Source organism: Brienomyrus brachyistius, chromosome 17 (assembly GCF_023856365.1).
Source record: "Brienomyrus brachyistius isolate T26 chromosome 17, BBRACH_0.4, whole genome shotgun sequence".
In the NCBI taxonomy this organism is placed as follows: domain Eukaryota; kingdom Metazoa; phylum Chordata; class Actinopteri; order Osteoglossiformes; family Mormyridae; genus Brienomyrus; species Brienomyrus brachyistius.
The window spans coordinates 12284011-12310667 of record NC_064549.1 but is presented as its reverse complement, the minus strand read 5'-3'; the positions used below and the strand labels follow the sequence as shown (position 1 = coordinate 12310667).

General features: G+C 41.5%; 1 protein-coding gene and 2 long non-coding RNA genes across 3 annotated transcripts in view; 2 read left to right on the top strand and 1 right to left on the bottom strand.

Annotated features, from left to right (window-relative positions):
* Window positions 1-4307: 4307 nt before the first annotated feature.
* On the top strand, window positions 4308-14819 carry LOC125711862 (uncharacterized). Its single transcript, XR_007383123.1, has 6 exons — window positions 4308-7384; window positions 8678-9339; window positions 11962-12053; window positions 12501-12711; window positions 12860-12963; window positions 13175-14819. It is a non-coding gene; the product is annotated as an uncharacterized LOC125711862 (long non-coding RNA).
* Window positions 14820-17485: 2666 nt separating this feature from the next.
* On the top strand, window positions 17486-20142 carry LOC125711860 (uncharacterized). The gene is made up of 4 exons (XR_007383121.1): window positions 17486-19241; window positions 19321-19430; window positions 19700-19786; window positions 20002-20142. It is a non-coding gene; the product is annotated as an uncharacterized LOC125711860 (long non-coding RNA).
* A 1146-nt stretch (window positions 20143-21288) lies between these two features.
* LOC125712016 (myosin heavy chain, striated muscle-like) overlaps window positions 21289-26657 on the bottom strand; it is a 36374-nt gene continuing 31005 nt past the window's right edge. Inside the window, exon 4 of the mRNA XM_048981593.1 lies at window positions 21289-21609. Within this exon, the coding sequence (XP_048837550.1) occupies window positions 21289-21609 (321 nt within the window). The remainder of the gene's footprint in view (window positions 21610-26657) is intronic.

Here is a 26657-nt window from a genome sequence, read left to right as displayed (position 1 = left end):
TTTTAAGAGCAATATTTCAGGAGCTCTTCTGCATGGCCGAGACATTCAAAATGATAATCTTTTAGGCTGCAAGCTGTTATGACTGAAACATCACTGCACTTTTCAGCAAGTTGTGGCTCCTTTGCTCAGTGCCGAGATGGGGGGGCACTAGGGAGCACCTCGATGGGACTCCACAGGCTGACCCCAGAGGGCCCTGCTGTCCCTCAGAGCCGGGAAATGCTGAACGTGGCCCCTGCTCTCTGTCCCTGAGCTGGGCACACACAGCACACGTCGCGTGAAACATACATGTGCATAAACACACACGTCACATTAAGCATACGTGTGCATAAATGCTCATGTGGTGTTAAACACACGTAATGTTAAACATACATATAACCTCCTAAATATTCTGATTGCTGATATTTGGAGAGGCTATCTCACCTCCTCCGTCCATGAAGTCCTGCGCTCTGACTGGGAGGCTCACTCTGGATTTCAGTTTGGGCTGGATATTTCTCCCCACAGGCAACAGCCTGCAGGGCCCAGAGAGGAGGCAGTGCCACCAACTGGCAAAACAGAGGTATGGCAGAGATGAAAGGTGCATCAAATCTTACAGCAGTCCTGACCAGTCGTGAAGGTCAGTAAAAATTTATTGTGTATTTCTCAGCCACTGGGAGGGAAATTTCACTTGAATTGCTTAATTACACAGGTATCACACAGGTTGGGAAGTTGTTGTAAATGATAAGGACATAGAAGGGCATGGCACAGGCTGGGGAGTGTTATAAATGTTAGGGGCACAGGAGTGCATCGCAAAGGCTGGGGAGTGTTATAAATGTTAGGGGCACAGGAGGGCATCGCTCAGGCTGGGGAGTGTTATAAATGTTAGGGGCACAGGAGGGCATCGCACAGGCTGGGGAGTGTTATAAATGTTAGGGGCACAGGAGGGCATCGCTCAGGCTGGGGAGTGTTATAAATGTTAGGGGCACAGGAGGGCATCGCTCAGGCTGGGGAGTGTTATAAATGTTAGGGAAACACACACAGACACATAGATATCAATGCATTTGTATTCATATCTTTGTGGGGACTCTCCATTCATTGCTATTGTCAAAACCGTAATCCTCACTATGACAACCTTAACCCCTACCCAGCCCTAACCTGAACCATAAGTAATACGGGACTTTTGGTACTTTAGTTCATCAATTGCATTGACAGATTTTTTATAACATTGAGTTTTCCATTGTAGGAACTGGAAAAATGTCCTCACATGGTCAAAGTAACAGGTTTTTATCCCCACCACACACACACATAGTCCACTTAAAAGCAGAACTTACCTGTTAAATTACATTAGGATAGCAGGCAGAATATTGATACTCTCAGAAACAGCACCTTAATCATTCTAGTAAAATGTCAAACAGTTTGGTGTCTGGGTGCTATGTGACCCAGATCATAACTGTAATACTCCTGTGTCCTGACATGCAGACACTCACAGCACGGCGTCTGTGCAGGGGGCTGATGGCAGCTAACGGCAGCAGATGATGGAGACACTGCAGGCTGCAGTGAGCGTGTGCGGTCTTTTTGCAGGATACAGCACGGTGTGGCCAGTGTTTTTGCTTCGTTTGTCTAACTGTTACAACTTACCCCAGCAAGTGTTACAAGCTACACGGTAGTGCACCATGTATTTGTTATGAACTCACGAGCTCTGTCGTATTCTAGCAGAGGTTTGATTTGGTGCAGTTTGTAGCAAACAAATGTCGGTACTTTATATGAAAATTTAAAGACTCTAGCTCAAAAACTCAGTTAGTTATAGGAGATAAAGCAAAAAGTGTTACAACCATACCCGGTCTCCCCTACGCATTCCCTGTACACGCGCGGCAACTCCTTGTTGTAGCAGCGCAAATGCGTACTTATTTTATATATGTTCACGCTGTTATGACAAAAAAAATGACCGTGCATTTTAACATTCATGTGGCTAAATTGTACTTTCGCGGCATGAAGGCCAAAATGCACAGTGATTTCTTGTCAGCGCGAATGCACATAAAATAAATACTACAAGACATTGCATCGCGTATAGCTTTAGACAGCAAATAAATACTTTCATACCATTATGTGCCCCCTGTATATGATCATTTTTGCATAGGAAATAAGGGGCCGACTTACGCTGGGTTGCCAACTTTGGTCAGCTGGTTGACCAATTCGAGACTAAACACGTATTTACATGTATAGAACAGTCTTATCACCTTGTAAATAGTGTGTAGGGTTGTGAAACTGCAACCAATTTTTAGCTTTAAAATGGATTAATGGAGATTCGCCGTAAGATTTCTTGCTGTGCGCGTTTCAGTTTGAAAGCGTGAATGTCACGCGAGATGCGTCAGCGTTGGCAACCCTGCTTACGGCCGAATCGGACATACGACCTGTCAGTGGGAGCCGATCGCGGTCGAAAGTCGCCGACGACCTGCATAACATCGTATTGTCTGTCATGATACGAATAGGCGTCCGTGACAACAGCTTGATTACTTTTGAATCGCATGTACCTCTTTTCTCCAACGTCTTTCGAGCGCGGTTGTCTTTTGAACAGCTTATTAGAAAATGGAGGGAAAAGACTTGAAAGTGCTCAAGATTGAAATAAGAATTAAAATAAGACTGAAAGTAATAACCGAGGAAGGAGATACGGAGAAGCCCCGTTTTGCACAGAGGACGTGCGACATGCAGAAGGTAAAGCCTTAGATTAAGAGACTTTATTAGAACACTTGAGTTAGAGTATAAAATGACCTATATTGTGGTGAATTGATGAGACCGTCCCAGAGTTATAAGGAAGGGGGCGGAGTTCGACTTGATGCGGGCAAATTAATTATTGGGTTCACCTGTGGTCAGCGGTGGAGGGACATGCAGCTGAGTGAGGTGATAAGAGGGAAACGTCTGCGACAGCGGGAGTGATCGAATGGCGCCGGTTGCGGTCAGTAGGATCGCCGCCGGTGAAGATAGTTAGTGGGGGAAATGTAGGTATATGCCTTGTGGATTCATTAGTGCGACACTGTTGCCGGCGTGTCGGGCCATTTTTATTGTGGGGAGGATTTGGTTCACAGCCGTGCTTTGTGGACTCTGGCAAAACTATCTGCGAGTTAGCTGACCAGACCCCGTGGGTGGCTCTCGTTGAAGATGGGGAAGTGCCTTTTTTAAAGTTCTGTGTGTTTAGGAGGATTAGTTGGGCTCGTGCAATATGGCGTGGTAAGGGATGGGGGCTGAACGGAATCGTGTACGCCGCTGCTTGGAGGGGTGTTTTGCATGCACCCGAGTGTGGATTAGGACTATTTCTGGGTTGCTGTGCTTCTGTGAATGGGGTGCTGGTGATTATTTACTGAGTTGCTGTGTTGCACACTCTGGCGGTGGGGTTGCGGTCCGTCTATCTGTTCCCTTGCTGGTTGAATTTTGCTGAGGATTGGCTAAGTGGAGATGAATTCAAGTATTTGATCCCTCAGTTGGTGGTGTGTATCCAGTTGGTGGGTAACCTGTGGGGAAGGGGGCTAGGATAGCTAAAGGATATACCTTTAATACCCTTTCCTTGTCCCACAGCCCCAGCCTGTAACGTCAACAAATGACTTCGGCCAGAGGATTCAACCTTGCACCGGGAGGACCAGGCCACCCCCCCAGGAGGAATCGGGCGGCTTCCGTATGAGGTCCCGTTTGGAATACCTGGAACGCAAGAAGCAAGAAATGGAGCGCAACGGCACACTTATTCGGCGACCGAAGAGAGACCAGCCTCGGCCATCCATCGAACAGCTCTTGACCCCGATCGATGGGCTTGTGGGCTATGGCAGAGGACGGAGGATTAATAGAGATATCCTTTAAGTGTTGGTATTGTGTAGTTAAGAGTAGAGTTAAGAGTAGAGTTAAGAGTAGAGTTAAGAGTAGAGTTAAGAGTAGAGTTAAGAGTAGAGTTAAGAGTAGAGTTAAGAGTAGAGTTAAGAGTAGAGTTAAGAGTAGAGTTAAGAGTAGAGTTAAGAGTAGAGTTAAGAGTAGAGTTAAGAGTAGAGTTAAGAGTAGAGTTAAGAGTAGAGTTAAGAGTAGAGTTAAGAGTAGAGTTAAGAGTAGAGTTAAGAGTAGAGTTAAGAGTAGAGTTAAGAGTAGAGTTAAGAGTAGAGTTAAGAGTAGAGTTAAGAGTAGAGTTAAGAGTAGAGTTAAGAGTAGAGTTAAGAGTAGAGTTAAGAGTAGAGTTAAGAGTAGAGTTAAGAGTAGAGTTAAGAGTAGAGTTAAGAGTAGAGTTAAGAGTAGAGTTAAGAGTAGAGTTAAGAGTAGAGTTAAGAGTAGAGTTAAGAGTAGAGTTAAGAGTAGAGTTAAGAGTAGAGTTAAGAGTAGAGTTAAGAGTAGAGTTAAGAGTAGAGTTAAGAGTAGAGTTAAGAGTAGAGTTAAGAGTAGAGTTAAGAGTAGAGTTAAGAGTAGAGTTAAGAGTAAAACATATACTTAATATTAAACTGTGTCTTTGTCGTCTCTTCAGTGTTGTGTCTGTCTTGGTTTGAAAATCCTTGCATCGTTAATGTGTTTTGCACTCTCCTGAACATCAATGAGCAAGGACAGAGGAAGGGGAGGAAGTAAGACTAAAAAAAGTGTTGCCTTATTTTAACACAGTCATTTCAGCTTTACTACCACCTATGAGTCAATGGCTGCCAATGTTTGTGTTGAAAGTTTCTGTAAGTTTAACTCTGGTATATTACTGAAGAACGTGCTGCCTGCTGTCAGTGGGCTAACGTATAAGCCACTCTTCTGGTAAGTACCAGGTAAAGTTGTCATTTAAAGTAATGCTAACGTGCACTGTCAGTTAGCAATTGTTTTGCTATATCACATTACATCCTTTATAGTTGTAGTACGGTACATTCTGAATACATCCTAACTAGCCAGCTAGCTCATGTGAACATGAAGCAGCACCGCCTTCCAGCTTGGGGATTCCCACCCCGGTCCGTGGCCAGTGTTCCGCGGAGGGGTTGGTTGCAAATGATCCCTTCAGGTTCATGAGTTGTGTTCAGATGTGAAAAGATAAACATTGAATTTGATAGTTATGTCCTATTATACAAGATAAGACTAAAATAATTTGCCGTGCATATGGACGCCATGCAGCCAGAGCAAGATGAAGATGGTGTGAGTGTGAAAAAACACAAATGTGACAATATTTGAGGGATGAGTGGGAAGGAGGGATATATAAGGAGAGGTTCCTCGGAGTGCCGAGATGTGATTAGCTGTAATAAATCTGGAATATGGCTCTATGATACAGTTTTTGATAACACCAGCATTTGTTTTTGGGCAAAAGCGGCAAGCCGATCAGAACGGGCCAGATTTGATGCTGCAGCTTTTCTTGAAAGACAAAACAAAATTGAAAAGTGCTGAAGTTTGAATCACTGTGTGTTTATTTCAGTTATTGATGTTGATAGGATTGGTTTCCTCATACAAATACAACACACATGATGTTTACTTGAAATGACTGAAAAGTGATACCAGGACCAGGGGCTCAATAAGCTGTTCAGTAATAAGGTGGATTGTGCTCAGGATAGAAGCTGCACTTTGTGTTGAAGAAAAGTATAGATTTTCATTTCACAAAATATTGTAATATTATATGACATTAATTACATGACTAATAATATTTTGAGAAGAAATATTTTACCAGTATTATTTTGCTATAATCATTGCTTCTTACAGTAAATTATTCTTGATGGCCCCCAGTTGGTAAGCCCATGTATGTAAATATGTGGGTAGGATGACGGGTTAAAAACCCCCCCGATTCCCGTGCAGCATTTGATCACAGTTGATCGCATTCATGCTGGGAGGAGTCATCCCGTCTTGGCAGAGTCGCTGCTGAAGCTGTGTGTCAGCTTATTCTCCAGGTCTCACTAACTTGTGTGGCTCCCCACACTTCTGTCACAGTAGATAATCCTGCCTGCTTGCAGCTTAATCAATGAAGCGGCTCTTTCCTTGCATCTAATTAATGTAGCAGCTATTTACTTACATCTGTCACAGAAGCTGATGCTCCCTTACATTAGATCTATTACAGTTTTTTATAAGGTGTTTCCTTTGCTTTTGTCAGCCCTAATTCCCAAGTTTCTTTTGCAGTTTTTCCTGATATCTCTGCCACAGCTTCAGCTGCATTTTTTGCAGCCTCTCCTACACTGTCTGCTCTGGCTGTAGCTTTGGCTCCTTCAACCTCCCTCCTGTAGCTCCTGCTGCAGCCAAAACCCCCACAGCTACACCCACTATTCCTACTACTGCTCCTACACCTAATGCCCCAACTGCCTCAGCTTCTGCAGCTGCTGCCCCTAATGCCCCAGCTCACTCTCTCTCTTGCTTGTCTCCTGATCTGACTCCTCTGCTATAGCGTCTGCTATTACCTGGAGTGATTTATTTGTGTAATGACAGGGAGTCCTTATTCCCTGGCCTGCTATGTAGCTCAATGGGTTGTTTGAGCAGCTTAAAAGTTGACACCCTTCCAGTCATGGAACAAGGCTGGACTTTGGACTGTCTCTCCTGTTTGATTTAAGGTTTTATTTTATCCTTTAGTTTTTGGTGAATCCTGCTTGTGTCTTGTTTTTTCTGTGATAGCATAACATGGCACAGGCAAGGAAAAGAGTATAAAGTCCATAATCCTAGTATTTCGGTTTTGATTTATTTGTCAGGTGAAAGTCTTATGACCGTATATGTGTGTGAGTAATTTGGTGATTATTGGTGGCAGATTTTTTACTGTGATCAAGTACCACTACAGACTGTTTTGGAAAGGGGGGGGGGTTAATTGACAGAGACTGCTGCATTCACTCACCTGGAGATAATGAGACTGAGGTTTTAATGGGAAGTCTGTCTTTTATCACGTGTGTATCTTCCTGGTCAGGATTGCGATGTTGATTGCTGTGTAGACTTTCTTATTGGTGCCGTGCTGTGATGAGCTGGAATGATTTATTGCTTTGAGAGCGTAACCTAACTTATTTCACGTGTGCTGTTTTATCAGACGCCCTCAGTGTGTGCGGGGGAATTGTGTGCTGCGAGGCATCCAACATGAGCCCATTGATTAATTTACTAATTGAATAATAAAGTATTGTTATTGCCTCAGTTTGCCTGATTTTGAGTGTAGTAATCTAACCTACTGGACAAGAGCAGGGTATAATTAAAGGCGGTTAACCTGTTGTTTACCGAGGTTTAAATATCGCCCTCTAGTGGCAAGGAAAATCTATTACAGTACATTAAGTCACGTCAAGCCTTTTCCTTACACAGCCTACAAAAGCCTAATGAATCATACACTACAGTTGTTCCTGAGGATGTTTTGTAAGGACCAAGTATATAAATTACTGCTGAACTTTTTCACATACAGAGTAAAGTACTGTCATATGGCACAAGAGGCAGGCCAGATGACCACCTGCTCATTATAGATCTCCAGGTAAGAGGCACTCAAGGAGACGTCGCCATCCATCGATTGGGTTTGGTTGAGAAGATAAGACACTGACCTCTGCATCAAGCCATACATTCGAGGTTCTTGTCAGCTTCCTAGGAACTACGAATCAGACCTACGACCGTATGGCATTAAATTAGTGCCAAAAGTCGCGCGCATGAAAACCACGCTCGCGAGCAGAAAATCCATGCTCACTACGCAATCGCGATTGCACAGGACTCGCTCGGCGTTAAATTAGTGCCAAAAGTCGAACCACGCGCGTGTGTGCGCTCAAGTGCTGAAAACCCATCCCCTCTACGCTAAAGCTAAGTGATTTTTGATGAGGGACTTGAGATATAGTTGCAAGAGAAATTACTGGTGCGAACAGGATCTGCACTATCTGTATTAATTCAGTAAGGGCTTGAATGTATGCATTTCTTTTACAACTGTCTAATATAAATGGTAAAATCTTGAGGAGCACAAACATCTGACCAGAAGATTGCTTCAATTTGTTGTCATTTGATAACAACGTTGTGACAGTAATAGGACTTGGCTTGTCTTGGACATCATCTGCATATGAGTATCCTAGTGATGCACTATTGAATGTGTCAAGGTCAAGCTGCCCTGACAGCACAAGATGTTTCAACGCATTTTTTATTTCTAGTGGTGCTACTCCCGCTAGAACTATATCTAGAATTATATCCCGAGGAGTTAGTTTGATTAGGTGAAATGATGGAAAGTCTACCAATTTGTTTTTCCTGTTAACTCCATATGTGGTTTTCAAACGATTTCTTAAAAAATCAGAAGCCCTCTCAATTTCACTGCACTCTCTCATGTGCTTACTGTACGTATAACGTGTTAAACAGAGGGTTAAACAGTTATCTTTCATCCGTATACAGTATCAGTTGTAGGCCGCCGGGTCTAACAGAGAATAATGGATGTGACCCATCCTCTCTATGCGCTCGTGTCCTTGTAGCTGCTAAATACACTCATTATTAAAGCTATAAAGTTGTCTGCCTGCTATATTGGAATCTCCACTGAGTAAGTGTTTTTGATGGATTTTATTTAACTTTATTTGACTCTGGTCCTTAGATCTAATGTCATACTTCTTCACTTATATTGTTTGTGAAAAGGTTTACCACGGTCAAACAGAGCAGCCACTACATCATCATACATGAACAAGCACCTCACAAAACAAAAACATTTCATTTTCACAATTAATACTTTTGAATGGTAGGCCTAGTGTGTGGATCAGAGACAAGATCTTGACACCTCATTAACTATAATTTGTTCTGTAAACAGCTCAGATACCACCTTCTCAAAAGTCTTCTGCATAAAATAGAAATGGGATTCAGCGCGACTCCACTAAATTTGGATTACCTGGAGTTCCTTTGTCATCAGGAGCTGTATCTTCTGCAGGCCCCGTCTAATCACATTGAAGTACCTCCTGCTATCACCCTGGCTTTGCAGGAGCTCTTTGACCTTGCGAGGGCATATCTGGAATGTCCGGCCCCATGTGTCACACAGGAAGTCACTGCCACCAATGGACGACCCAAGATTTTGATTGAAGAACAACGTTTGAAAGAAATGTTCCCTACTCAACTTCCTGTGCCTTGCATAGCCACACTGATGGGTGTTTCAAGAAGAACAATATTAAGAAGAATGAAAGAGTATGAGCTCTGTGTTAGGGACACATATAATTCCATCAGTGATGAGGAACTTGACAATTTGGTTTCTTCTGTCAAGAATGATCTACCAAATGCAGGCTACAGAAAGGTCAGAGGGAGGCTGCAGTCAGTGGGCTACAGGGTTCGGTGGAGAAGAGTTGCAGCCTCCATGCATAGGGTTGATTCCATGGGCATCATATCAAGGTTGTCAAGTCTTGGCTGTGTTGTACCCAGAATGTACTCTGAACCAGGGCCCTTGTCTCTGGTACATGTGGACACAAACCACAAGTTGATGCGGTTTGTATTAACATCAAATTTATTTGAAGTTTGTTCATCTACAGCCCTGGGTGGATTGGTGTGAGGTGGTGGTGGGGCTTTGGAGAAGATTTCCTGCCGATCAACACTGGCAACTTGTATCTATGTGTTTTGGCGGTCTTGGGACTCAGAGATATTCAGTGACATGTAGATAGTTTACCAGTGTTTTTCAGCAGGAAATAGTTATTACTACAAATCGTCAACCCCCCCCCCTCCCAGATCACACAGAAACTGGATCTGGCTATAGTGGGAAAATCGTTTTTTTTTTTTTTTTTTTATTTGTGAGAAATTGAAAGCCCCTAAATTGCTTTCAGCAAAGTAAACAAAACTTGGAAAAAAATATATGCTCATTCACCAACAGTTTCTAATCTGGGGTCTAAAGTGCTCAGGCTTGCTAGTGTATTTGGTTATTTGTCTATCCTAGCCTGTTGCAGTGTATATTTCCTGTGTATTTTGCATGTTAAATGTTTTGTTATGTCATTGCTTAATATTATCATGTAGTCTTCATGAACTTTTTTAACCCGACTTAATGGCTTTCTTCATCTTGGCCAGGGACTGCATTTTAAAAGTAGCCACTTGACTAAAATTGGCACATTTTCAGAAATGCCAGCAACAATACTGATAATGAACACCCCTCTAACTGACTCTCAGTTGGTTTAGAAAAAATACTTTTAAGAGAAAAGAAAGCCTTCCTTTGGTTTTGCATTTTTCTCTTTTTTGTTAGCTGTGCACAACATATCAGAAGGATTACTTAACACGCACAATGATGATTGCATATGTTCACAGTAAATTTTTGAAGTGAAAGTTTTTATTTAAAAAAATATACAAGAAAAAATCTATCAAGGCAAAAGAAAGACAAGAAACCTTTAGAAAGTTCTCAAAGGGGATTCCTCTCTAACCCCTTTAAATGCATCTAGACATTGGCTGTGATTTCATTTCATTTAAAATATAAATAATATTTTATACTTTATAGACCGGGAGCCCAGAGAGGTCAGCCTAGCTGAAAAGCGAAGCTTTGGGAAGGTCAAGGGATAGCATCATGATACATGTTTCTACTTCCTGCAGGGACATAGGAATAGGGGTCATTCTATGGCCTTATTTTGGAAATAGCTAAGTGATTTCTTGTAAAAAGGGATTGAAATTTAACAAATCCTCATACTTAACAGGAAGCAGAGTACACTTGTCTAACCTAGCTGTTAACCCATATGATTGTGTTTACCCGTTAAGATCCTGATGAGGGGGCGGGCTAGTTTCATTCAGTTCGGATATCTATATCAGCTGATCTAGCTCAAATTTTGGTGTGTCTGTCAGGGTAACCCACCACAGGAACTGTCTGGCAATGTTCATTCATGATACCTAGGCTGATACTGAACAAATTCCAGCTAGTTTTATTCAGTTCGGATGTAAGCTGATTTAGCTCAGTTTTGGGTGTGGTCTTTTTGGGCATGTCTGGCAGGGGTAACCCACCACAGGAACTGTCTAGCAATGTTCATTCATGATACCTAGGCTGATACTGAACAAATTCCAGCTAGTTTCATTCAGTTCGGATGTAAGCTGATTTAGCTCAGTTTTGGGTGTGGTCTTTTTGGGCATGTCTGGCAGGGGTAACCCACCACAGAAACTGTCTGGCAATGTTCATTCATGATACCTAGGCTGATACTGAACAAATTCCAGCTAGTTTCATTCAGTTCGGATGTAAGCTGATTTAGCTCAGTTTTGGGTGTGGTCTTTTTGGGCATGTCTGGCAGGGGTAACCCACCACAGAAACTGTCTGGCAATGTTCATTCATGATACCTGGGTTGATACTGAACAAGTTCCAACTAGTTTCATTTGGTTCGGATATCAGCTGATCTAGCTCAATCTTTGCAGGGTAGTTACATAACTCTGCCAAGGGTACCCCACCACTAAAAATGTCTGGCGGTGCCTGTTTATAAGTCCTGATTGTATAAGGTACATTGAAGCACCATTTTCAAGAAGTACATTTTTGAGCTGACCTAGCTCAATAATTTGAATTAATTTCCACACCCCTCACAGCCACACCCACCACCACGGACCCGGCAGACATCCATTCTGATGAACTGTCATATGCCCCCAGCAAAATTACACTAAGGGAAATTGGTTCGCTTTTCAGCTAGGCTGACCCCTCTGGGCTCCCGGTCTATTATTGCTTCACAGATACAACATTGTGATATTTGGAGGAGTGGATGGTTTTTCAAGAAAGGTACCTGACTTAGTAATATCTTAGTAATTTCACATGCTGTGCACTGGCTATATAAACGTTGTGTACTCTGTAAAAACATTTAGAAGCTTTAGTAATAATCATCAATTTCAGCCCACTAATAACTTTGTAGTACATTTTGTCTTTCTGTACTTTAACTGGACATTTTCATGTTGTTATGCCCCAAGCTAACAGGAAAGCAACAGTAGAGGGCTGCACAACATGAGGAGGCAGAGGCTAATTATGTCAAAGGACTGAAAAGGAGGGCAAATTTAGCAATAACATACAAATAATCAACCAGCTACCCTCTTTCTTTGACCACTGTTCTCTTGTTACACACATACACCTTTGATGCCTTTTAATTGCTTTAAACTTTACTTTTGTAGATATTGTACTTGAATGTGGCCACAAACACCTGTGCATCAACTGCATTTCAGTTCTTCCTGGATGCAACGCAGCGACATGGCTTACCCTCAAGGTAGTGTGCTTTAGATTGTACACAGCTCTTCTAAAAGTCCTCTAAAAGTCTTGGCAATGTAGATAAGTAGGCTGGGGGAAAAAATCTATTTGCTCTATTCCAGCTTGAAAATACAAAAGTACATAAATCTGCCATTTACCTGTTCAGTTTCCTCAAAGCAAAATGCCATCAAAGATAAATTTATTGAAAAACTTTTTAGAAATATTGGCAACTCTACATCCATTACTTCATATACCTTCCCTTTGCCAGGACAATAGCAATATGGGAACATATTTTACACCATTCCACCTTACAGAAACTCATAGTCCTTGCTTGTTGCACCCCACATTTTTAGTTGTGACTGGGTCAGGGGACTTGAATGGCTATTGCATTTGTTTGCTTAAGTTTAACGCAAGAATTTTGATCACATTTACCAACACTAATATACATTTACATTTACATTTACAGGATTTGGCAGACGCCCTTAGCCAGAGCGACTTACATACAATATAACTTCTTTGAGGGTAGTGTTGATGTATCTAAGAGGTTACAGAGCCCGTGATTTCAGGGTAAGAGCTGACCAGGGAGTGGAGAATGTGGACATCGCCCGGTTTATGTTCACTGTCCGTGGCAATGATCAGAACAGCTTCATCTCAGGAAAAAGTGTGCACAACCAAAGGTATGATTCATATTTCTTTACTTCCATAGTGTATCCCTGATACTTTTTTTCATTTCATTTTATTTATTCCAATATACTGTATCTGTATGGAATCAGGTTTGTAAGGTTATTTAAATGCTGACTGATAACTTGGAAATATTCACTGAAGGCTGGAACCACCATTCACTACGTACTGAGGGAAACTGGAGTCCAGCACAGATCTGGGAGATTGCACAAATGCTAAACACTAATGTCCATTCTGAGAACCTTGCAGTAAGTGTTTTTTCTGGTGTGGTTGCTTCCAAATACAAAATATCAAAGTACACAGACTAAATGTGTGTTTCATAAGCAATGCTCCATGACGAGTTACCTTAAATGTACATGTAATAACCATATAATTGTTGATCTTGTGAGTAAACTGAAATATCCAGTATTGTTACCACATGAAAGCTATGATTCGTTATGTCTTCTGTTAAATTTATAGAACCTACAAGAGCCAGACATCGACTGGGAGACTGTTATTGACTATGATGGCCTTGACTCAGAAACTGGCGTTGTAGTGCCTGAATATGAGTGCCCTCTGACTGAGGAGATGAATGAAGTTCAAACTTTGGTTGATCCTACTGACCGAAACATTACTGATGAACATTTACATTTACAGTATTTGGCAGACACCCTTAGCCAGAGCGACTTACATAAGTGCTTTGAGACTCTGCGATGAATTTCCGATGCTAGCTCAATAAGGTCCCAAGCTACGAATACCATCTCTCTGAAAACGACGTTGAGTAGTGCAGAATTTTTTATTTATTTATTTTTTTAAAAAAAACACACACCAGAAAAAGAGCCAAGTAAGAATACAGAAGTTCTACGTCAGGTATTTCTGAAAAAGGAATGTTTTGAGTCGTCGCTTGAAGACATTCAAGGATTCAGCTGTTCGGACATCTAGGGGGAGTTCATTCCACCAATTAGGTGCCAGGACAGACAAGAGCCGATGTGTGTCGTCCTTGTGCCTTGAGGGGAGGTGGGACCAGTCGGGCAGTGCTGGAGGATCGGAGAAATCGTGGTGCAGTGCGGGGTGTGATGAGGTCCTTTAGGTAGGATGGTGCCAGAGAATTTTTGGCTTTGTATGCGAGCATCAGTGTTTTGAATATGATGCGGGCAGCTACAGGAAGCCAGTGGAGGGAGGGTTAGGGTTAGAGTGGTGTGGGAGAACTTGGGAAGGTTGAAAACAAGACGAGCAGCTGCATTCTGAATCAGTTGGAGGGGACGGATGGCACTCAGTGGTAAACCCGCTAGAAGCGAGTTGCAGTAGTCAAGGCGTGAGATGTCGATGGACTGGACGAGTATCTGGGTAGCCTGAGTGGAAAGAAATGGACGTATCCTCCTGATGTTAAAGAGGAGAAACCGACAAGAGCGAGAAAGACTGGCGATATGTGAGGAAAATGACAACCGATCATCTAAACTGATCATCTAATCTGAACAGCTATACACTGTTTGCTATGAGCATATAAAACGACTGCAGGCACAAACTTAAAAACCTGCTCAGTTCACTCCCATTGGACTCCTCACAAACACACACTGCTCCGTTCAGGTCATCTCTAACTCATTCACACGCTAAGGAATTTTGTCTTATCAGACGAAGTCTGTTAACTTCTGTCTTTGAACATGTTGTCCTGTTTGAATTATTGTACACATCCTTTGTTTTACATTTTTATTTCATGGCACAATTATTCTGATAGACTGAAATCCTCAAAATGCTTCAGAATCCTTACAGAAAAAGTGTACATGAAAAACAACAGAAAAATTACTGAAAATGCATTGAAACTGTATATACTGCTTAACCATAATAAAGTGCTACTAAAAACTCCAAGGTTTTGTTTATGACATCGTACATCCTGTACTTAATATTATGCTCTAATTTTGCAATCAATTTCAGCTTCATTTGTAAATCTTTGTACTTGTCAAGTGTAATGTCTTTAGAATAGACCTGACCAATAAGACAAAAAGTGAGCCGGAACATTCAGTTCCTAACAGCGGCCAAATTCATAGCCATGGACAATCGCCTTTGAGATAATATTTTTGAATTCTATGTATGTACTCAGGTGTGTTATTGGGAATGTGACTGAGCATGAATATGCATTAACTACAGGATAGCATATGCTGTGATGTGTCCCATAATGCACCTGGCAGTCATGGTAAAATTCTATGACAATTCTGAAACCTTCCCTATCTGAATGACTTAGTGGGATATGATCCTGTCCTGTCAGCCACTGGCAGAACTTGCCTACAGTAATGTTCATGTTGTTGGTATGTCTTTCTGCCTTGATGACATCTTCATCCTCACTCTTGATCTCTTCAGGCATGTCTTCTCTGTTATTTTTACCCTCTTCTTCTGACAAAAGTAATTTTAAAAAATCATTGTTAGCAAAGTTTATTTTAAAGGATGATTAAAAGCATTGTCACTTGTCAATAAGATTTTACAATTCTCTTTGTTTGCTGTCCAATCATGAAGTGATATGATTGCAAAAATTTTAAAGAAATATAAATGCTTTCAAATACATTTCATTTGTATGTTTTCCAAAGTGAATCATGCAACAGAAATGCCATCAGAAAAGTTAGCATTCTCTACTGTTGTATGACATTAATGTATAGAAATCATTTACCCTCATCTTCCAAATCCTGTATGAACATCCATGACCCTTTCAATTCGGCCATTTTAGGGTAGTTCTCCTCAAGTTTTCTGGACAGCTGTAAAAGAAAAAACAGTGTATAACGTGTACATTATTTTTATTAGCAATCTGTCAAGGAAAATTTACTCCTATTTCTACCCACGCCAAAAAACATATGTTACAAACACGCCATCGTTGCATAAGAGTTAATTGCTTAGCAACCTACCTCTTGTGAATAATGGTTAATGCTAAATCATTAAAACTATTACCACTTTTTAAAATATTACATTTCAAATAAAAAGTCCACAGTAACTCAAGATAACAAGGACAGATCACCACTGACTGGTATGAAATAGCACTAATGCAATTATTAATTACACAGCTTCAACAATGCAAATGTTTTTAGTCAGAGAAAAGTGTAAATTAGTTTACATTGAGGTGAATGATAAAAGTAAACTCACAGAGTTTGATAACATCAAAAATATATCGAAATACACATCAACTTCAACAGTTTTTTCAAACTATTTAAACTCAGCATTTGCTCTTTCGGGCATGTTTGTTTGAATTCCGCCTGCTTTTCTTTTAAAACGACGCTAAAGTTTTTCTTAAAGATTTTGGTGCTTTCTTTTAAAATATGCCATGGCGCTTGTGCCTACTCCTAACAACACATGGATCCGGCCGGACGGGTCCCCGCTGGACGTGTATCTTACATTCATCCCGTTATGTTTTATTCCTTAAACGTAATTAAAAATACAACATAAATACATGTAATGTATTTTCATTCTATTGAAGTTTAAAGGCAACCCCTATCACCCAAACCATATGGCCCCCTATAGGCAACACGTGTAATAGACATTTGGAATATTTCTGACATTTAACATCACCTACTCACATTCAATTGAAAACACCTGACTCTTCTTCGTTTTTAATGCTTTTATTTACAAGTATGTACATATAGACTATAAGTATTACTTAAATATGTTCTCATCCACTACTATCTTTCTCATCTTGCCTTGTACTCCTCCACCAATCCCTTGCACTCCTCCACCAATCCCTTGCACTCCTCCACCAATCCCTTGCACTCCTCCACCAATCCCTTGCACTCCTCCACCAATCCCTTGGACTCCTCTCCTCCACCATTGCCTTGCTCTCCTCCACTATTGCCTTGCACTTCTCCTTCATTTCCTTGCACTCCTCCACCATTGCCTGGCTCCCTTCCTCCTCCATCATTGCCTGGCTCCCTTCCTCCTCCACCACTGCCTGGCTCTCTTCCTCCTCCACCATTGCCTTGCTCGCCTCCACCATCGCCTTGCTCTCCTCCACCATCGCCTTGCTCTCCTCCACCATCGCCTTGCACTTCTCCTTCATTTCCTTGCACTCTTCCACCATTGCCTGGCTCTCTTCCTCCTCCTCCATTGCCTTGCTCTCCTCCACCATCGCCTTGCTCTCCTCCACCATCGCCTTGCTCTCCTCCACCATTGCCTTGCTCGCCTCCACCATTGCCTTGCTCTCCTCCACCATTGCCTTGCTCTCCTCCACTATTGCCTTGCACTTCTCCTTCATTTCCTTGCACTCCTCCACCATTGCCTGGCTCCCTTCCTCTTCCACCACTGCCTGGCTCTCTTCCTCCTCCACCACTGCCTGGCTCTCCTCCTGCACTCCTGTCTTTTCCACTTTCGAACTCCTGCAGAGGAGTTTCATCTCCAAACTCACAGTGTGAGTTTTTGTCGGCCTCACATCACCTATAGGAAAAATCTTCCTTAGCCAGGATTTCTTCATCTTTCCTACTTCGTCCTTCCTTTTTCTTTCCTCCTTTGCTTTTGTAGCTTCCCCAGCGTCCTTTGGTACCACCGGCAGCCTAAAGAAGTCCAGAAACCACCACTTTATTAAGAGATGCGTCTTGTTCAGTGTCTGATTTGTTTTGAAGTCGTATTAGTGCCTGCAGCTCAGTTTATACCTTCCGAATGATAACATCAGAGTTGTCGCGGTAACATTATGTTCTAGAATTCTATTTGAAAAACTGTAGGTGCCATATTTGGTCAATGGTTCAATTTTTTTTTTTTATTCTTTGCAGTTTTAATATGCTTTATTCAGCTCATATTCTGCAGCGTATATTGTATGAATTTCCATATTTACCTTAATTAGTTTACGCGCAGATAATATTCTGTACTTGCAAACAATGCAGAAACTTACCAAACATTGCCGGGCCGTTCCTGTGCTCACAGAGCGTAGTGAGCTTTGCTTTACTCAGGAGGAGGACAGGCTCACATTTTCTGACCGTGGCCATGCTGTGGTATATCGTGAAAGGTGCTGAATTTAGTGATGAGACCGTTAATACCCAGATTCTGGAGATTGCCTCCTCAAAGTGTGGCCCAGCGACTTCAAGCTGGGAATCGGGGCTTTATATATAAAAAATATGACATTTTCAAAATACACAGTAGCAGTTCTAACTAATTCTAGTTTTTGGTAACACTTTATTTGAGGGGGCACAAATAATATAGTATTATGCTATTACTGATGTATTAATTAACCACAATATACATCTCAGTTACACAAAGATCTCATTCATTAATGATGAACAAACATAAGACAAGTGAAATACTGATCTGATGTTTGCATCATTAATATATCGTGAGGCATCTCAGGCTGTTACTATATTTGTTACTGTGTTTGTTCAGTAACCGTTTGTGAGCTACTTAAGGAATTACTGAAGGTCAAATGCACAATATATGCTCATCTGTTCATCATAAAAAATCACGATGCATCATTTATCTCAAGTAGTGACTATATTTGTCCATGATTTGTACTTCAGTAGTAACTGACTTACTTCTAAGTAATTTGTGGCCCCCAAGTAAAGTGGGCCGACTGTCTTTGGGGAGGTGGCCATGACCTTATAAGAGTGTCATATTCCATTCCTGTTGGGTTTCTTATTAAACGTTAAATAAAGAGCAAATGAATCATAGTTAATACAAGCTTTAATTTACGGGCAGGTTTTACTTTATTGACAGTTTACACATGCCTCACTGTTATGCCTTCGTTTGCACAAGTCACGACCCAGTTTAGACTGGAAACCCGAACTGGGCTGTGCACGAGCAGATAAGTATCATTTCCGCTCACTACTGCTTCACGGCAGCTGGACGATTTCACAAATTGATTTATTGCAGTTTATTTAAACATAGGTTGTACTTAGCACTTATTTGAATTATTGTGGATATATGTGTTTTTAAATTACAAAGATTATTTTATTTAAAAATAGCATTTAGCACGATTTGGGTTATTACAGTTTAATAATAGTTTATAATTATGACATGTTATAATATATTTTTAAATTATTATAATCGTATATTTAAATAATTTGTACTAAAAAAAAAGTATGTGGTACATTGGGAGGAGCTTAAATTTGGCTCCGCTTATGACGTCATAAGCGGGAGGGGGAGCGTATCCCTTATTCTGATTGGTCGAGGGGTTATCTCCATATACCGTATATTGCCGATAGGGGGCCATATGGTTTGGGTGATAAGTTTTGCCGTTAAACTTTAATAGAATAAAAATACATTACATGTATTTATTTGTGTTAATTTTAATTATGTTTTTAAGAAATAATAAAACATATGGCAGGATGAATGCAAGCTAGCGCATACACGTCTAGCGGGGCCCGTCTGGCCGCAGGCACGGGTTGTTAGGAGTAGGCACAAGCGCCACAGCGTATTTTAAAAGAATGTGGGGATCTGAACGGGCTGGTAGGAGTAGTTGCATGGCACTGGTAATTACACTATATTGGCAACCACTTGAGCCAGGTCATATGACCTACCAGGAAGTTATAAAAGGCTGCCAAGATGGAATCTCATTCTCTTGCTGCTATGTCTTACAACTGGACATGGGGTGGGTTCTTCTTCCCTGTGGGTAAGGAAAGGAGGAGAGGGTTTGTTTGAGAACTTGAATGTTTGTTTAATTTTACCAGGGTGACTGCTAGCAGCATGTAACTCTTCATGGAGGACGCGGAGGCAACTGCAATTTTATCATTTGACGTGATCCCCTACGGGCTGCTGGGCTACAGACATTGAGGCTCTGGTAACTTGGGTTATACTGTGACATATAAAAGGGTCTATGTTTCTTTGTTGATTGTTTCTTTGTACCTGTAGCATTGGAACGCTTCCTCTTGGTGTCGCTGTGCTGCGAGGGCATTAAGCATTCCTGCAAAGGACCAGACTAGCCACTGTTTTAGGTTTATTTGATAGGCTTTTGGTTTTGTTTTATTAGTGCCCTGGTTGTTGCTATGGGCTAAGTTGTAAGTGTCCATCCATCCATCATCTTCCGCTTAATCCGGGGTTGGGTCGCAGGGGCAGCAGTCTCAGCAGGGAGGCCCAGACTTCCCTCTCCCCGGCCACTTCATCCAGCTCCTCTGGGGGGATCCCGAGGCGTTAGTTGTAAGTGTAATTTTAGTATTGTATTTTGGGCGGTGGACATCAGCCGCTACCCTCCTCTTATGTTTGTACATGGGATCTTTCTGTACAAGGCTGGATCCGCACAGGCTTTTGCTCTCTGCTGTTGGGGTGCCACACTGAGCGGACACTGTACTGTTGTGTGTAGTGTTTGTCGTGTTGCATGCTTAGTGGTGTTTTGCTGTTTTCTTTGTCACCAGGGGCCTCCTGAGCCGAGAGCTGCCCGTGCTGACCTGACCTTACTATCTGGAGGATAGTCAGCCGCCCGCCCCCCCCCAGCAACCTTCTTTGTCTAATTGATTTTAGATATTTGTAATAAAGTGGATTGGATTTTATTTTTACATGCCTCTTTGTTATTGTCCCTTTGCGTGGGGTTCGAACTTGGCCACGTTACAGAAGGAACATTAGGGGTTCCTCCTGCCCTTAACAGGAGGTAGCGTAATCAGAGCAGTGTGGGTATTCTGTGCTTTGGGCACCACAAGAAAGCACCGAAATGTTTTAAAGAAACTTTAGCGTTATTTTAAAAGAAAAGGAAAAAGAATCAAGGAATAACCCAGTTAATTCTTGTTTAAATAAATTAACGCAAGAGAGTCGGCTCTAAAGAAAATACTGTGGCTCTACGCGCATGCGCTACATGAGAGCGAGCCAGAGAGGAGAGCGCATGCGCTCTTTTAAACAAGAATTAACCGCGTTATTCCTTGATTCTTGTTGAAATGCTTAGAGCGTTTTACTTTATTATTCACATTGGCAGAAAAGTGCTTCATTACGTAAACTATAACATAACGTTTTTTATTTGAAATAGGCGCTCTGCTGGTGTCGCCATTTTGAAACGGGCTGGCCACTTCGGTCTCAAACAGACCTGCCTATTTTGGGCGAGCTCTGGGACTCGCTCATTTCGCCTTTTGGCCTATTCTGAAAGTTTGCTGTTAAAATGCTTTATTCAACCTAACACTGGTAAATACCGCTAAAGTTTTTCTTCTAATTCTTTAAGCATGTTGATTAAATGTAACGAGTTTAAGTGCTTTCTTTTAAAACGACGTGCTGTATGTTAGTTGGTTTCACTTGTGCTTGTTTGAACTCAGCATTTGCTCTTTCTTTCGGGCATGTTTGTACTTGTTTGAATTCCGCCTGCTTTTATTTTAAAACGACGCTAAAGTTTTTCTTAAACATTTTGGTTCTTTCTTTTAAAATACGGCGTGGCGCTTGGGCCTACCCCTAACACATGGCTGCGGCCGGACGGGTCCCCGCTGAACGTGTATCTATCATTCATCCCGTTATGTTTTATTCCTTAAACGTAATTAAAAATACAACATAATTACATGTAATGTATTTTCATTCTATTAAAGTTTAAAGGCAACCCCTATCACCCAAACCATATGGCCCCCTATCGGCAACACGTGTAATAGACATTTGGAATATTCCTGATATTTAACATCACCTACTCGCATTCAATTGAAAACACCTGACTCTTCTTCGTTTTTAATGCTTTATTTACAAATATTTACATCTTGCATCATCTGCCTTGCTTTGTACTGCTCCACCATTGCCTTGTACACCTCCACCATTGCCATGTACTTCTCCACCATTGCTTTGCTCTCCTCCACCTTTTCGTTGTACTCCTCCACCATTGCCTTGTACTCCTCCACTGTTGCTTTGTTGTACTCCACCGTTACTTTGCACTCCTCCACCGTTGCATTGCACTCCTCCACCAATCCCTTGAACTTGCACTCCTCCTCCAATCCCTTGCACTTGCACTCCTCCATTGCCTTGCACTCCTGCTCTATTGCCTTGCACTCCTGCTCTATTGCCTTGCACTCCTCCTCCATTGCCTTGCTGTCCTCCACCATTGCCTTGCACTCCTCCATTGCCTTGCACTCCTCCTCCTCCATTGCCTTGCACTTCTCCTCCATTGCCTTGCACTCCTCCATCACCACTGCCTGGCTCTCCTCCTCCACCATCACTACTGCCTGGCTCTCCTCCTCCATCACCACCACTGCCTGGTTCTCCTCCTCCATCACCACCACTGCCAGGTTCTCCTCCATCACCACCACTGCCTGGTTCTCCTCCATCACCAGCACTGCCTGGTTCTCCTCCTCCATCACCAGCACTGCCAGGTTCTCCTCCTCCATCACCAGCACTGCCAGGTTCTCCTCCTCCATCACCACCACTGCCAGGTTCTCCTCCTCCATCACCACCACTGCCTGGCTCTCCTCCTCCACCACCACTGCCTGGCTATCTTCCACCACCTCCACCACCACTGCCTGGCTGTCCTCCACCTCCTCCACCACCACTGCCTGGCTGTCCTCCACCTCCTCCACCACCACTGCCTGGCTCTCCTCCATTGCCTTTTTTCCTTTCCCTTTTTTTGCAAAAAACCTCCTTAGCCAGGATTTCTTTTTCTTTCCTCTGTCCTTCCTTTTTCTTTCCTCCTTTCTTTCTGTACCTTCCCCAGCGTCGTTTGGTACCGCTGGCGGCCTAATACAGTTAAGAAAACACCAATTCATATTGAGATTATATTAAGAGATGCGTCTTGTTCAGTGTCTGATTTGTTTTGAAGTCGTATTAGTGCCTGCAGCTCAGTTTATACCTTCCGAATGATGACATCAGAGTTGTCGCGGTAACATTATGTTCTAGAATTCTATTTGAAAAACTGTAGGTGCCATATTTGGTCAGTGGTTAAATTTTTTTTAATTCTTTGCATTTTTAATATGCTTTATTCAGCTCATATTCTGCAGCATATATTGTATGAATTTCCATATTTACCTTAATTAGTTTACGCGCAGATAATATTCTGTATTTGCAAACAATGCAGAAACCTACCAAACATTGCTGGGCCGTTCCTGTGCTCACAGAGCGTAGTGAGCTTTACTGTACTCAGGAGGAGGACAGGCTCAAATTTTCTGACCGTGGCCATGCTGTGCTATATCGTGAAAGGTGCTGAATTCTTCTCCATATATTTGTTAACCTGGTAAAACTGTACTGGAAAACACTTGACTGGATTGCGCCTTCTTTTCAAGTGATTAAAAGCAGAATTTTGTCTCTTTTTCCCTGTCATTTTTTCCCAAACAGTCCTGGGGAGGATCTATAAAAGAGTAAAATAAGACATGAGAAAGTGTAACAGTAGTGTAATGTAAGTAATGTAAAGCACTACATATAAGATTGACATTGAAATAATCATAACAATTCAAATCAGCACATACTCTATTGGCTGGATATAACAAACCTTGCCATGTTCTGCTCTAGTTTGTTATTCTGCTATAGAACTCCTTGTCCACCAGTGTGCTGCTGGTTTGCAGAATCTCATTATCATTTCAAACACAAAAAACTACAAATTTGCCATTGTTACAAGGACTACCCTCTGAATAATCAATTACATAAAATGTTGATCCATCATCAACATATGCTGTTTTTTATAGCTCCTACTGACAGCACTGTTGCTTTAATATAGTGTCATGAAATACATTACAATTAAATTAGTTAAGAAATAACAGATTGCGTATATACAAGGCGATAACAACAACCCTCACTGTCTCTAGGTGCTGGTTCAGACAGGGCATTCTGCAGCAGGGACACCACCCGACGTGCAGCATCCTGCAAATCTCACTATCACAACAGCCCACATAACAGAATAACATTAGTGTATGATTCAGTAGGGCTAGTCCAGGTCTGGAAAGTAGTTGGGCCACATTTTCAAACCAAGAAATTTAGCTGGGCCAGACATTTTCAGCGGCCCAGTAAGCAGCAGGTAATGGCATTTTAAACAAACACAAATCAAGGTACATTATTTTAAAAAGCTACAACTGAACAGAATCTGAGAGCAATATTTTTTTCCCCTTCTGAAATAAGAAAAATATTTTAGTCGAATCTGACCTAGACACATCTCAAAGTGCATAAAAAGAAAAAAAGTGCACAGTATTAGCAATAACATTTGTTTCTTTTTTAAATAAAATGCATATTTTGGTCATATATGACACAGGCACATCACAAAAGTGCACTAAACAGAATGAAAAAGAACTATCAATGCATTGATCCATTAGATGGATCAGGTATCAGCCATACTAATAGGTCAGGCTTATATGGATCAAGAAGCTTGGAACAAAGTCATTCCTGTACAAATACTGTTTAAATAATTTGCTTATAGTAATCAAGTAGTCCACAGCGTTCATTTTGGGTATTTCTACACAGGACAACATACGGAAAAAACTAACACTAGTTTTAAAAAAAACTTTACTTTGATAACCTGCTTTGCAGTTACCCGTGTGATTCTGGCTAGATACCTGAGGCTAACGGTCCGTGCACAGAAAACATGGCTGGAAAAAAAGACATTTTCAATCAATGACAAATATATACTAATCAAAGCTTATAATTAACTGCCAAAGACGAGCCAACGAGATGCAACAGTGAAAGTACAATAAGCGTATCTGAATTCCCCACAGTACTACAAATTACAGTACTGTAATTCGAAAAGCGTTTGAAACAGTTGTACTGCATTTTGAAAGTAAGTAAAAGTTAGTATTCTACTTTTATTGCGCTATATTCATGTTATATATACATATATATATATATATATATATATATATACATATATATATACATACATATACATACACATATACAGTGGGGCAAAAAAGTATTTGGTCAGCCACCGATTGTGCAAGTTCTCCCACTGAAAATGATGGCAGAGGTCAGTAATTTTCATCATAGGTACACTTCAACTGTGAGAGACAGAATGTGAAAAAAAAATCCATGAATTCACATGGTAGGATTTTTAAAGAATTTATTTGTAAATTAGGGTGGAAAATAAGTATTTGGTCAATTCAAACAAGGAAAATCTCTGGCTCTCACAGACCTGTAACGTCTTCTTTAAGAAGCTTTTCTGTCCTCCACTCGTTACCTGTCTTAATGGCACCTGTTCGAACTCATTATCTGTATAAAAGACACCTGTCCACAGCCTCAAACAGTCAGACTCCAAACTCCACTATGGCCAAGACCAAAGAGCTTTCGAAGGACACCAGAAAAAGAATTGTAGACCTGCACTAGACTGGGAAGAGTGAATCTACAATAGGCAAGCAGCTTGGTGTGAAAAAATCAACTGTGGGAGCAATTATCAGAAAATGGAAGACATACAAGACCACTGATAATCTCCCTCGATCTGGGGCTCCACGCAAGATCTCATCCCGTGGGGTCAAAATGATCATGAGAACGGTGAGCAAAAATCCCAGAACCACACGGGGGGACCTGGTGAATGACCTGCAGAGAGCTGGGACCAAAGTAACAAAGGTCACCATCAGTAACACACTACAACGGCAGGGAATCAAATCCTGCAGTGCCAGACGTGTTCCGCTGCTGAAGCCAGTGCATGTCCAGGCCCGTCTGAAGTTTGCCAGAGAGCACATGGATGATACAGCAGAGGATTGGGAGAATGTCATGTGGTCAGATGAAACCAAAGTAGAACTTTTTGGTCTAAACTCAACTCGTCGTGTTTGGAGGAAGAAGAATACTGAGTTGCATCCCAAGAACACCATACCTACTGTGAAGCATGGGGGGGGGAAACATCATGCTTTGGGGCTGTTTTTCTGCTAAGGGGACAGGACGACTGATCCGTGTTAAGGAAAGAATGAATGGGGCCATGTATCGTGAGATCTTGAGCCAAAACCTCCTTCCATCAGTGAGAGCTTTGAAGATGAAACGTGGCTGGGTCTTCCAACATGACAATGATCCCAAACACACTGCCCGGGCAACAAAGGAGTGGCTCTGTAAGAAGCATTTGAAAGTCCTGGAGTGGCCTAGCCAGTCTCCAGACCTCAACCCCATAGAAAATCTGTGGAGGGAGTTGAAAGTCCGTGTTGCTCGGCGACAGCCCCAAAACATCACTGCTCTCGAGAAGATCTGCATGGAGGAATGGGCCAAAATACCAGCTACTGTGTGTGCAAACCTGGTAAAGACCTATAGTAATCGTTTGACCTCTGTTATTGCCAACAAAGGTTATGTTACAAAGTATTGAGTTGAATTTTTGTTATTGACCAAATACTTATTTTCCACCCTAATTTACAAATAAATTCTTTAAAAATCCTACCATGTGAATTCATGGATTTTTTTTTCACATTCTGTCTCTCACAGTTGAAGTGTACCTATGATGAAAATTACTGACCTCTGCCATCATTTTCAGTGGGAGAACTTGCACAATCGGTGGCTGACCAAATACTTTTTTGCCCCACTGTATATACATACATATATATATATATATATATATATATATATATACACACATATATATACACACATATATATATACATATATATACACACACATATATATACATATACACACACATATATATATATATATATACATATACACACATATATATACACACATATATATATATATATACATATATATATATACACACACACATATACATATATATATATATATATATATATATATATATACATAAACATAAACAATGTCTATTGGATGGTAAACTGCCAGACATAAAGAAAAAGGAAAATCGGTTATGATCTTCATCCGTTTATACTGTAGTGATCCATTTCACCCACATAGGCGTGATCACCATTTGCGGTTTCCACATTATTGTCTAGGTGACTGTTAAATATAACTCTGCTTTCTCCGGCATCTTCCTGATTTTGCCGCCAACAAGGAGCTCACAGGGTGGAGACTAAGGGTGTTAGACCAATCAAAGAAGCGGAGTCATTAGCAACTGTTCCCGCCTCCAAGGTGTCAAAATTCTTCCTGTCGAGCGAACGAGTGCAGTGCAATCGCGAGCGCGTAGTGAGCATGGATTTTCTACTCGCGAGCGTGATTTTTATGCGCGCGACTTTTGGCACTAAT